We start from the raw sequence: 13544 nt of genomic DNA, 5'->3' as shown, positions 1-13544 counted from the left end.
ACTTTTAGATATCCAAAATTAGCAAAATATTATTGCATATTGCATTCTTAATCCTATCTCTACTACTTGCTTTGTTTCTTGTAAGTCTTATATATATATATATATATATTTATTTATTTAATTCCAAATATTATATTTTTTGGGCAACAACATTTTTGGATGGTATTTCATATTTTTCCAAAAGTAAATTCTTTTGGTGCCACAAAAGTGGTTTATTAAAGACTCTTCATATAGACCTTATTAATTATATCAACAATATCCAAGTTATTACATAAATAGTTTATATAGGCATTAGTTTACAAACCTTATTAATTATATCAACAACATCCAAGTTATTACATAAATAGTTTATAAACATATGGTATAATTGAAGCTTAGGTTATTATGAATATGGATCCTATTAAAAACATTTAAGCTAATTGAATTCATTCGGTAAATAAAAAAATATTAGTGCTAATTAAATATCATTAATTGATTGCCTAAGAGATTTTTAGTAGTCATTATTATATCAAGTTTTTTATACTTTATCAATATTATTCTTCAAAGGAATGGCGAGTATACTCTTTAAACACTAGTAGAAATGATATTAGTAAAAATCACTAAGTGACATTAAGTATGATAACTAGTTTTAAGAAAAAATCAATAACTATCATCAAAGTAAAATTTGAAGTCAATTTTAAGCCTATAATAGTTACAAATTTAATATTTGCAACAACCACTATCATGCACTAAGTTACTCTTATGTGTACATTTTATTGTTTATTTATTTTCTAAGAATCTACCATTTTTAAGATGAATATTTAAAATATATTTTTTATAGAAAAAAAATGAAAGTTTTAGACTATTAGAATTTCTTTGCCTATCATATAAAAAAGAGATATTTCCATAATTGACAAGGTTTATTAGCAAAGTAATAATACTTATGATTAAAATATTTTTATTAGTAACTGTCATTGATGTAGATTTTTGCAAATAAATTGTACTTGATTAATAAGCTTATCCATCAAATATAAGTAGAATATTAATATTAGAATTATTTATTTTAAATCAAACACTATACTAATAAACATGCAATATCTTATAATATATAAAATTATAATCTTTTAAAATTACAATATCTATTATTTTAATTTTTTAGTATATATATAAGTGTGTGCAAAGACATATTTGTATGTGTATTCATAGAGCTCTAAACAAGAATTATGCATATATATATATATATATATATATAATTTATTAACAAAGTTAAAGAACTTTTTAATATCACAATGTTATTATTATCATATTTGTTTAAAAAAAAACTTTATGCAATTTAGGAATATGGTTTTTGAGATGGATTGATAAAAATAATAAAGGCAAGTGTATACCAAACCAATAAAAATGTGTATATTATTAAAAAATTGTAGATCATTGCTTTATTCTTTAATGGTACTTACTTAAGTTCTTCAAGACTAATGTTGATAATTATTGGTAGAATATAATTGTTATATTGTATAATGATATAGATAAATCATTATTTAGTATGCCAATAGTGCCATCTCTCAAATAGGAAGATGAATCTACTATTTTTAAAAGTCTTGTTTTTAAAGATATAGATTATTGTAGGATTATTATATAATTTAAAATAGTACTATATGTACTAAGAATCTAAGTTTTTGTAAGAAAATAATTAGAAGATTCTCTAATATGCTAAATATTTTATAATTAAAATTGTATGTCAAAGTTGAGAGACCTTTAAAACTAATTATTACTTGAAGAAAGTGATCAACTTGCTTTAAATTCTACAAAACTTTATAAGTATTACAATACTTACTTTTGCTAATTTGTTGTTTTCTATCATTAAAAAACCAAACTGTTAAGATCCATATATTAAACATACAATTATTTTTTAGTTAGAAATAATATATTTTATATTTTTTTTTATCAACAAGTATAGTATTATTTTAATGTGCAAGGTTATGGCTAATAGAATTTGTTTTTGTTAATTATGGTTTTGAAATTTACTTTAAAAATTAATTTTGAAACACATGAGTATGATTTTAAATATTTTTTATGAATGTTTAGATTTAAATCTATTATATTTTTTACATATTTGATTTTTTCAAAATTTTTGAAGAAATTAATAAAAAAATTTAGAATAAAATTTTATATATACAAAATACAGTCTATTCGAGCTGGAAAAAAATTAGAATTTAGTAATTTTCAGTTTTTAAAATACATTATATGACTAAAGTGGAATGTATATTGGTAATATTAAAGATAAAATTAAAACAATATATATTCTTAAAGTTTTGAAGCTTGAAAACAAAGGTAAATTAAACTCTACAAAATTTGGTAATTAATTGAAAATTTATGAAACTGTGAGAAAACTTGTACAGACATTTACTGTACACTAAAAAAAAATAAAAACACAAGCAAATCATACTGTTGTAGAAATGACAACTAAAATGCTACATGTACAACACCTCAACCATGAGTTTTACGGAAGAGCAATGAGTAATGTCATTTATACATGTCAATTATTTTCTCCAAGTAATTCTGTATTGTTGATGTTATAATACATTCAAAGTGATAGGAAAAAAATGCATTTAACATACAACAGTTTTTGAATAGATTACATAAAAAAAAAAAAAATATTAATGAATTTGAATTGAATAGAAAAGAAAGCTTGATACAAAAGACCCAAAGCTTCTGTTTTTTTTAGTTATTGTGAAAAAAACCAGTCCGTATGTGCTGATGTATTTGGAAGCCAAAAAGGTTACCAAGAATCTTATTGCACAGCTTTTGGAAGACTGTGAAAATCTGGGCAGCGATATGTATTGGGTTAGTGTTGTTATTTTTTGGCAGAGAATGTGGGTTAGATTGTACCACACATGGGACAACCTATTTTTTCTTCAGAAAATGGCTATAGTTGGCTTCAAAATGTGTCCTTCCAATACCCTGTATCACTTAATGTTGTCACCAGCCATTCATATATATATACATATATATATATATATATATATATATAAATACATATCCCCAACTCTAGTGGTAGCCAAAAAATTCCACACTCAAACAATTCATTCTTCAGAACAGAAAGAATCCGTCAAGTGATGATTCTATTATTATTATTTTATGAAAGACAATGCGAGGGTAGAAGAGGTACACTCTCAACCGCAGGATCCATTCATTTGTGCATGTATTTTGATGGCTTCAACGTACTATTTTCCTATTGGCAATCTGTCTGTGCTATTTCTCTGAGCTTGTACTGGATAAAGGAAAAGAAAAGAATAGAAATTATCACACAGGTACTTCCTTCCTTCTCCTTCGACACTCATTTATTCATTTACTTATTGGTCATGTGTGTATGTGAGAGCAGTGTATCAGACTCAAATCCCGCATTGTGTGTGGACACAAGGAAGGAATGACACGGAACGGAGAGAGAGGGGGACAGCGTTGTTGTGTAGTAGGTCAACTTATGTAACACCCAACTGAGAGAGATAGAAGAGATAGATAGACATGGATAGATAGATAGATAGACTCATAGATTCTTCCATTGCTTCAACAATCAAGCAGCTGCTGCTGCTGCTGCAGCAGTAGTCTTCTGTGCCCACACTGCACCGCAAAAACAACGTGTCTCAAGGAATACAGCCTCGTACACCTGCCACCACCCCCAAAACCATGACAAACGAAACACACCAAAAACGAACACTGGAGACCCTCTGGGTGCCTTTTGGTGCATCATGACAGCATTCCGAGGCACACGCACCCCGAGGCCACTGCGGAAAGAAGAGGAGAAGACTCTCTGTCTCTCTCATCTGACCCAGCCACACAGACAAAACACATAGAAACAGATAAGGAAGAGATAAAAAAACAGAGCCAGCCGAACCCCAACAGCACCAACGGAGAATACTCTCTTGCTCGCAGCGAGTGACGTGGTCTCTCGGCTGCGCTTGCCATGAGCTCGATCTTCGATACACAGCAGCCAGCTTTCCAAGGCTCTCTGCCAAGCTTGATCTACCCCCTGTCAATCTTCCAAAACATTATCGGGCATGTGTGCAAAAAACCCGGGCCTGCAAGCGCTTCGTGTTTGGTTGCACGACGAACTAACTGCAAGTCCAAGCCCAGTTGCAGGCGAGTGCTCGCACTGGTAGACTCAATCAAGCACGTGCGTCGATGCCTTGGTCAGTCCACTCATTCGACAGGGAAGCTCAGGGAATTCAAAGCCCTAACCCCTGCACCATTCCACCAAGGATGCATGAAATAAATCCATTCTTTCATGCATCCACTCATCAATTGATCGTCGTCCCCCTCCAACTCCCCTGTAAGATTGCCGTGCTTGTGTTGAAGAAGTCTGTCATTAATTCTAGAGCATTCAATGGGATTTCTTCTTCTTCTTCTTCTTCTTCTTTATTTATTTTTTGTTGTGAACTCCAGGCTGGTCCTACTAATAGTGTACCCGCTGCATATATTTTTTGAAATTAATCCAGATCGCAGAGGAGATAATTTTTTTTTTTCTCTTCCCTGCGTAATAGTTGATTTTTCATGATTTTTGGTATAGACATGTATGTAGTTTTATTCTTTTTCTGAAGTTACGATATGGTTAATTTCTTGATCGTATACGGAGGAAGGCTTAGAGAACTCTGCAGAGTTGCATTTAACCCGGTATACGATCAAGAAATTAACAATATCGTTCCTTCAGAACCATAGTTCAGCAGATAAGTCCACTAATAGTTCAGCAGATAAGTCCACTAGATTTTTCAGTACATTTTCGTCCAGACATGTGCTGTTCATACTTCAGACACTGGAGAATGTACATGCTGTCCTGCAGAAGCCAAGATTACCACTGTTGGCTCATACATTGCCTAGGGAAATTTACTCTCCTCGCTGAGATCGTTGTCAGATGGAGTAATGAATGCTGTTCCACCTCCGCAGGTGCACATCTTTCACTATCCTATTTGACTTCAAGTCTCGATTGCAGCTTGAATGAGTGTACACATTTTTGTTGAGGTAGATCTACACTTGAATGCGCCTGTTGATGGATCTGAGATGTCATTTTCCTCAGTATAACTGTAGTTGTGCATGTTTAAGGCATCACCACATTGAAAAACCTAGTGAACCAAATTGCTTCTAATCTCTTTTGCCTAGCTTATTATTGTGTGACTTGGTACCGTCACCCTGGACAGAATCGATGCTACAGAAGGCTAAGCATATTGCCGGTTCGTACGTTCTTCACATTCTGCGGGTCTTTGAGTTCAAATCAGGATCTGATAACTGCCAGTAATACTGTAAGCTAATGTACTTCGCATCATAAATTATCTGCACAAAGTCTTGATTCGTTTTTAATCTAATGTGCATGGAAAAGAGTGCAGTAGTATCATCGTCTTTCTCGCCAGGGAAACATGTTTATCCACAAAGAGCTTTCATTTGGAGACTATTTTAGTGGTGAGAGAGGAAACGGGCGACAATTTTTTCGGAGCTACAGATACCTCGGTAATGAACCTTGATTGTGTGCCTTACTACCCTTTTATGTCAACGCTTTCCGATCTTGATGATATTTGCAGTTCTGTATTCCGCTGCTGGAATGTTACTATCAGAATATACTACGACACTGCAAGGTTTCTGTTTCATTCATGTAAACAATCCTTCACGATGTTCTTCGAGCTAGAAGCCATTGATTGAACATTCAAATGCGTCTATGTTTGGATGTAACCTGCCTGCACGCATGAGTAAGGTCCAGAGCAGGGTGCAAGGATGTTCGAGTGAATCCAAACTTCTATTAGTCACGTCAACGTGACTGGTATTGTTGATGATTGATTCTGCTCTGTAGACTTCATTACAGTGAACGCAGTCCTGCTATTCAAAATTCGTCATCAGTCGCCGATAATTGGGTGTTTGTTATTCTATGATTCTCATGATCCGTATTTGTATTTACAGTTTTCTCTGGCTAGGCAGCCACTTGATTGCATCTTGTTGGAATCCGAGATTGACTTCGCAAAGTCAAGCTTGTTCAGGTGCATCACTGGCGACTTAGACATGCAATTACTGGTTACAATATCATGTGTTCCGACCTTAACCAAGCATTCCACCAAAACTTTGATTCATTACTTCACAGTCAAAAGAAAACAAGTTAGAAAGAAAAGAAAAGAAAAGAAATACAACAACAACAACAACAACAACAACAAGGAACATCAGGGTCAAGGTGAAGCATGCCTATTTGTTTGCTGCAACCAATTTGTAGTGACAAGAATCCTAGTTCTTTTGAAATCTTTCTAATTTTACAAGTTCTTTGAAATCCTGTTTATCTGGGAATTATAGAAATGCGTCAATGTTTTACACGAAAATTCTTTCTGTGTATTCTAATTCAGGGTATCAATAATAATAATAATAAATAAAAACTCATTGAGAAAGGGTCGAGCAAAAATTGACGCATCACTTGGTGCCTTTACTGAACAGCGTTTCTATCCACATCTGCATGCAAACATTCTCCGTATGAACAAACTATGATTAGATGACTGATCAAGGAAAATTATCAAGTGACAAAACATCGGCCATGCTCTGGCAGCATAGCATTCTAAGGAGATGATAGATCACGAAAGTTGTGTAAGCACCCATGTAATTGATGAATACGAAGTTGTTACCTTCCCACCCTAGGTATGGAAAAGATCAAACTAACCGTCAGAATCAGAATGTGCAGGCAGGCTTGTGAAACCGTGAATCGCTAATTTGAAATATTACAAAGCTTACTTCATGATGTATTGAGCGTGATCGTTTACGAACAGTAAATGTCAAGTTGATTATCCGAGCTTGGTCGTCAGAGACTCATCCCTTGACTAAACATTTTGCTTCCTAAGCTCCCACAGCAACAGATTTAATGTTCGATTGATAGAATGCGCTACCGAGTGAATAATCTCCATTGAAAGGCAGTTAGAAATTTTGATAAAATTCTGAATCATGTATATCTTGCGAGTTAATTACATTCTAATGCAGTACTCTAGTTCACGAACATGAAGCACAACGAATCAGGAGATTGAATCCGAACAAGCACGTGACACCATCGCCTTGGTCATTGAAGACTATAATCTTTGATGCTTACTCAGAAAATGGGAACTCGTGTTAAGAGATGGTTTTGCCTCATGACGACCGGTTCGAATATGCTGCCTGAAATATCACATCGTGCTTTTCGTGGACGAAGGAGATGTGTTCTCGTGCGTGCACACTGCTTTGGCGGCGACGTGAGAGGTCATTGATCATGAAAGAACTGTGTAACAAACTACAGTCGTAATGGCTTAGTGCGTGACCCGATGCTGATGTATTTAGTAACTCCTGGTATTGATTTTCACTGGATTGTTCCAGTTTTGGTGAAAGTTTGCTTGTATAGGTCTTGAGTGCAGGCCGATTTGGAGTTACTTCGTTTCTGGCAACCTGTTACCTTTCTCATCATACAATACAAGTCCCGAGAAAGAAAGTGGCTTACAACGTTCACCGCGCAGAATCGGTCTCTGCCACACAGCACCTCCATCATTCGCATTGTCTGAAGTTTCATTGTTCTGCATCGCAATTTTGTGTGATTCAGTAGAATCACATTATCCTGATTTTTGGGCAAAAAGAAGGAATGCTGAAATTCGACAGATCTAGCTTAGCAAACACAAAATATTCGGATATACATTTTGAAAATATAGCAACGTGTAAACTGAGCAAGCCACAATGAATCTACTTCGACGAGACAAATGTTTGCATCGCCACCACTAACATGGGATTGCAGTTCTATTCACTCGCGGTTGATGCCTAGCATCTTTGCAACTTACAGATCTTGAAAACATGGATCTGAGGGAACTTCTCTTGATCAGGAGATTGCTGCTAAACGTCTCCCCAGCATTTCTTAGCTTCAACTTCTCCGCATCTAATTCCGAATCGTCATGAAGTATTTTATGCGGCGCAAATCCGGTGCACAAGCCTATCAAAATGGTAACACATACGACGAAAACAAGCGCACTCACTGCAATGTTGAGAGTCCCTGTCCCTGCGATTGAGTTCTCCATTGCGACTAATGCCCTCGCCATCTTTAGCACGAAGCTCCTGGATGAAATTCAACAAGAATTTCATAGACCGAGATGCGAACTGCACTCTGAACTCCCACAACCAAACACAGACTCTTCTCCTTTTGTCAACACTTGTGCCTCTGCAGATCATCTACATGAACATACGTCATTGAATTGTAAGATTCAATGCAAGAAAGATTCAGGCCACGCTCTCTTACTCCAACACTCATTCACAAAAAGCTTCAACATCAAGAGTCAATTTGCGCCGATTGAACAAGAAGCTTGGAGAGCCTGCCTATGCGCTCCAAGCCAATTACTCTACATGCTGTTGCAGATTCCAGCGCTGCGCTCATTTGAACAGCAATGGGTCAGCGTCTAGTTTTCATGCCTAGTTGGTTCTGAATTTCACATGAGGAAATCCCTCAACGTGGATTCTAGCTGTTGTAAATGCTTATAATGTTACGATGTAATAATAAAAAAATGATTTTATTGCTACGTCATCACTGTTCTTATGCTCATTCAATTGTCTTAATTTTAATTTTTGATTTTATAAAGCCTTACATTTTATGCCGATTGTTAATGACGAAGGAAATTTTGATAGTTACGAGTAGATTATTTTGAAATATTAGAATCATTGCTTCTTAATATCAGTAAGAAATGATAGAATTCTCATAGACAGGATAAAGCAAGAAACTTTATCATAAGCAATAACTGTGTCTTCTAAAAGTGTAATATATGTGTGTGAGTATATATATATATATATATATTTATACATACATGTATAGTTGTTTAAATAAACAGAATATTATTTCATTTTGAAGAGTCCATTCACACCACAGTTTATATATATATATATATATATATTCATTTTTGCAAGGTCATGGAGGTGGTTGTAGACATGTGAAAGTCTCTTGTAGTTTAAAAAGTAATAAAGAATGTTGGTAAGAGGATGTTTCTATTTTTATTCTAATACCATAAATGACCTTGAAGTCATAACCGTTCAATGGTTGGAGGTGGCATTTTCAACTACCAAGAGGGCACATGATGAAACAATATTATTTCAAGTATAAGACACAAGTTAACTGTTCACCTATCTTCGAAAAAGCTAATCAATTGTGTTAATAAATTATATTCATATAATGTGTCGAATATATATAACTATATATATAGGATGTTAATCTGGTACATAATTTGTATGTGGGCAGCATATAATAAGTTGGTGACAAGTAACAATTTCACAAATTTTTGATAATTTAACCAACATTGGTAACAAATATTCTATTTAGGATTATAGACTGATATGCTTTATGTACCATTTTGATAATAATGGTGACATTTAAAAGAATATCAATATAAATATTCAAAAAATAATGGGAATTTGGATTTTTTAAATTTTAAGCTTTTATTATCTTAGAAATGATAATAGTGTTGAAAAATATATCTATGTGTGATAACAAGAGTTTATATAATGACCATTATTACTCAAAAAATAAAATGCATGGAAGTATTTGGCTCATTACCTACATGAATCAATAAAAACACAACTGATTGATAACAACATCAAATCAAAGCACCATCTGGTTACAGTTTTAATATATTATCATTTAGACCTATCTACATGTATTGATATCCTTTCATATGTCACCATTGTTTTTGTTATCTATGTATTGTCACCTATTTTATTTTTGAATTTTCTTTTTTCTAACCGCTGTTATTGATGACATCTTCTGTACATTCCATGAATATGGTACTTGTTTTCATATTCCATTTACTTTTTGAAATTAATCAATCGGAAATTTTCTCAGCTTTTTCTACCAAAATTCCCCCATCTTCAATTCAACAATACATCTCATTCTTCCCCTTGAAATTCATTTATTCTTTCTCAAGTGGAAGTGTCTTTTCAACTGTAATCAGTGCAATCTTTTTTGCATTTTATCAATAAAAAAAATTAAAGGTTTGATGTAGGAGATTTAGTAGAATTCAACTTTTGGTTGTTTATAGGATATAAAACTGGTGACTATGATATATATATATATATATATACATATTATAAAATACTACTAAATTATGTAAGGATGATAATTTGAGCTATTAATAGCATCTACAATGTACAAGTCAATTTCCAACAAAATATTACATATAAAAAATTATATATATATATATATAAGAAAATGTTAAATAGATCAAAGTTTTTACTAAATTGTCTTAACCATCATAAAAAATAATTATGACATCTAGATGTATTTCTCCACTATTATTTGCAACCAATAAAAATAAACCTTATTCATCATGATTATTATATTCTTCATGAAGGGTGGATCTATTTAGTAAAAATGTGAGACTATTTAACAGTCTCTTTTACATATCAAAATTAAACAATAATGATAAGTCTTCTATTTTAATTAGTCATTTTTCAAAAGAATATTATAATATATATTTTTTATATATATAATATTAGAATCTAAAAAAGAAGATTATAGAAAAATTTCCATTAATTACAATAGATATCTTAGTTAAAAAAAAATACAAAATCATATGCATAGGAAAATTAACATATAATAAAGTTATTTTATTCTAATTTGAATAAACTTCCAATTGAGGTTCTATCAAATTGAGCATTAAAATTGCTAAACCTTCTAAAAATAATCAATAAGATATCTTATACATCCATTCAATAGGACATACATTATGTTCTAAGGATATTGTTCCAAATCTTTTTGCATCTTTTAAAATTCTATAGTATGATGGACATACATATTTATATTATAAATTACCTAGATTAGAGGAGTTAATAGAAATAAGTAGAAGTAAATAAATTTGATAATATCTTGTGGATAAGCTTCTTAGAAACTTTATAGATGTGGATTTGACTTTCCGGATATTGATAGGTGATTGATAGATTGAAAACTTGGCCAACAACTTGGCCACATGTTGCACATATTGGCTACTTGTGGTATATATATAAACTTATCTTGCAAGTTAGACATATATTCTACAAGTTGGATATGTATTGGAAGTCTTATAAAAGGTCATCTCATAGATTTAATTACATAGTATATATAGAAGTAAAAATGAGATATTTTTTATTTTTGTCATTTTTTTTATTTTTATTTTTATTTTTTTGAATAGTTTGATTTCAAGAGTCTACATTATTCTTGTCTTTAAAAATAGTCATTTCAATTTCTTCTTAAATATGTATAATTTTTTTTTCACATCTTTATTTTTATTTTTTAAGTTTTTATCTTTTCCATTTTGACAAGAATGCTAATTCACTATACTTGCATTTGTCTTAGAAGTAAATGGATTATTTCACTTCTTTTATTATATTTTAAAGATTACATATTATCTACCTTCAAATTAAATTCTTTGTTTTTTTAATATTGATTTCATAAAAAAGAACAAACTCTATTTATTTTATATTAGAAATCATAGATTATTATATTGTAATTATATTTATGGATTTATTATAATTATTTATTAAAAAAATAGAAGAAAAAAATATGGATGCTACATTTGATAGAAGTAGGAATATATTTGTAATTATTGCAAATCTTCATGAGCTTGTCAGCACTTTTAGGGTGGAAATTTTATATATTACTAATATCAATCATAGAAATATTATTCTTTTGTCTATAGATAAAGTCAACAATGAAGTCTAATGTCTCTGCTAAGAAGTTGTATAATTGAAAAAAATAAATCAACCTCATAAGTGAATTTAAAAAGTTTTTTTACTATAAGATGAGAAAGATAAAGATTAACATGTTAAAATAGTTTTATGGAAAAAGATCAAAATTTAAAAGATTTCTACAATAAGTTAAGTCCTATCTAAAATCACATTCTTTTGAATATCTTGATAGATTCATTCAAGTTGGATTTATAGCCATATTTCTATTTAAAAGTGCTCTCTTCTAGTATGAATCTTTGATTGAAAAAAAATTGCAACTTCTATATGATCTAAATTTCTTCTTTAAAGTGTTTATGGCCACATTTAGAATAAGTGATCAAAAAAGATAGTAAAGATAAAATACTTATTTTTACAATAAGGATTGTAGTTTGTTATTATTTATTCTATCAAATTCTAAAATCTTACTTGTAATGTAGACTAAAATAATAAAGCCTTTGTTAATCAATTTTAATATAGATTTAAAGATAATTCCAAAATATTTTTTTGTTAAAAATATCAAAAATAGTCTCATTGAAATAATTTATTACTAAAGCCATTATATGCAATAATTGATGTTTTAAAATATTTCATAAACAAAGATTTGATTGAAGAAGAATAAGTTAAGATATGATAATAATTCCTAAGTTTTTAGAAACTTACTTATCAAGGCCAAAGCCTATAAAAATTAATATGATATAATTTAAATCTCTCACTAAGTAAGAAAAGGCTCAATATTATTAAAATAGATTTTATTTTTATTATGGAGAATCTAAGTACATTTTTCAACATTGTCTAAAGAAGCAATATAACTACAAAATAAAATACATGGTTGTAAAAGAAGATGATGTATATGAAAACGTATTTTTCAAGCTACTACAAGAATCATACAACAAAAACTTTTTGTAATACCTATTAAAAGTTATATTTTCTTTTCAAAATCCTCACCTCATTTTATAATAGATATTTTTTTAGGACCAAAAAATCAAAAAGTCTTTATATTGTTATATTTAAAAGTCTTGGCTTCTTAATAGATAAAGATTTTATTAAAAAAACATAAAATATTTTTAATAGAAAAAATTAAGCCTATCCATATAGAAGTCATAGATGGACATTTATTATCTTTTGGAGATATTTTCTATTAAATTATTCTTATAAATATAGCAAAAAAAATCTAAAATAATTTAATAATATTTAATGATATTAGATCTATTTCTTATCATATCATCTTAGATTTATATGGTTAAAAAATATATAATTTAAGATTTAATTAAACTTTTTATAATTTTAATTTTTCCAAAAATATAACCAAGACTTTTACTAAGTTAAAAGTCATCATTCTAATACAATAAAATCTTTATTTATAGATACAAGTACTTTCATTTGTAATGTAAAAAGAAGATCATTCTTTATTATTTATGTTGTATATATTGTTAATAAAAAATAGGCTTCAAATAATATTTTTATTTATAACAAAGAATATTAAGACGTTTTAAGAAGAAAAATGCAAATATTGTTCCAAAGCATAGTCTTTGTAATAGCTTGATTGATCTTTAGAAGGAGCTCAACCATCACTTAGACGAATGTATAATTTATTACAAAATAAGTTAGATGTACTTAAAGAATGTATTGATAAGAATTTGGCCAAATATTTTTTATACCATTCAAAGTTTCTAATACAAATATATATTTCATTTATAAAGAAAAAAAAATATTATTATAGATTTATATAGATTATTCAAATTTAACAAGATTATTATAGATGTATGTAGATCATTGAGAATTGAATAAGATCACTATCAAGAATAGGAACCTTTTATCTTTGATATCAAGACTTTTTGATTAATCAAATTGAACAA

The 13544-nt window shown here is 30.3% G+C and overlaps 2 protein-coding genes across 3 annotated transcripts; one reads left to right on the top strand and one right to left on the bottom strand.

Moving 5' to 3' along the window:
• Positions 1–3010: 3010 nt before the first annotated feature.
• On the top strand, positions 3011–6417 carry LOC149989404 (uncharacterized). Of its 2 annotated transcripts, none has more exons than XR_016502641.1 (4): positions 3011–4917; positions 5169–5201; positions 5355–5475; positions 5920–6417. XR_016502641.1 is itself a non-coding variant. In XM_090249807.1 (4 exons), the coding sequence occupies exons 1-4, from the start codon at positions 4764–4766 to the stop codon at positions 6256–6258; spliced, it is 654 nt and encodes a 217-aa protein (XP_090105933.1). In that variant the 5' UTR covers positions 3011–4763; the 3' UTR covers positions 6259–6417. The 2 variants fall into 2 exon arrangements, 1 of the variants encoding a protein (XP_090105933.1); XM_090249807.1 differs by having other exon boundaries at positions 5348–5475.
• A 290-nt stretch (positions 6418–6707) lies between these two features.
• Positions 6708–8483, bottom strand: LOC112281777 (uncharacterized). The gene is made up of 2 exons (XM_024518653.3): positions 7791–8483; positions 6708–7532 (listed from the first exon to the last, which is right to left on the bottom strand). Exons 1-2 carry the CDS (start codon positions 8043–8045, stop codon positions 7389–7391), a joined length of 399 nt encoding a protein of 132 aa, XP_024374421.1. The 5' UTR covers positions 8046–8483; the 3' UTR covers positions 6708–7388.
• Between the last annotated feature and the right edge of the window lie 5061 nt (positions 8484–13544).

The sequence above is a fragment of the Physcomitrium patens genome, chromosome 4, assembly GCF_059467195.1.
Source record: "Physcomitrium patens ecotype Gransden chromosome 4, ASM5946719v1, whole genome shotgun sequence".
Lineage (NCBI taxonomy): Eukaryota > Viridiplantae > Streptophyta > Bryopsida > Funariales > Funariaceae > Physcomitrium > Physcomitrium patens.
The sequence above is the reverse complement of the archived record's forward strand: the minus strand, read 5'-3'. Positions and strand labels throughout refer to the sequence as shown.

Excerpts from the sequence above, each read along its gene's own strand:
- LOC149989404 (XM_090249807.1), top strand. The coding sequence starts at position 4,764 with ATGTGCTGTTCATACTTCAGACACTGGAGAATGTACATGCTGTCCTGC. Across the intron at positions 4,918-5,168 it reads ATGCTGTTCCACCTCCGCAG|AATCGATGCTACAGAAGGCT; the intron begins GTGCACATCTTT and ends CACCCTGGACAG. Across the intron at positions 5,476-5,919 it reads TCGGAGCTACAGATACCTCG|TTTTCTCTGGCTAGGCAGCC; the intron begins GTAATGAACCTT and ends TTGTATTTACAG.
- LOC112281777 (XM_024518653.3), bottom strand. The coding sequence starts at position 8,045 with ATGGCGAGGGCATTAGTCGCAATGGAGAACTCAATCGCAGGGACAGGG. Across the intron at positions 7,533-7,790 it reads GATCCATGTTTTCAAGATCT|AACAATGAAACTTCAGACAA; the intron begins GTAAGTTGCAAA and ends ATTGCGATGCAG.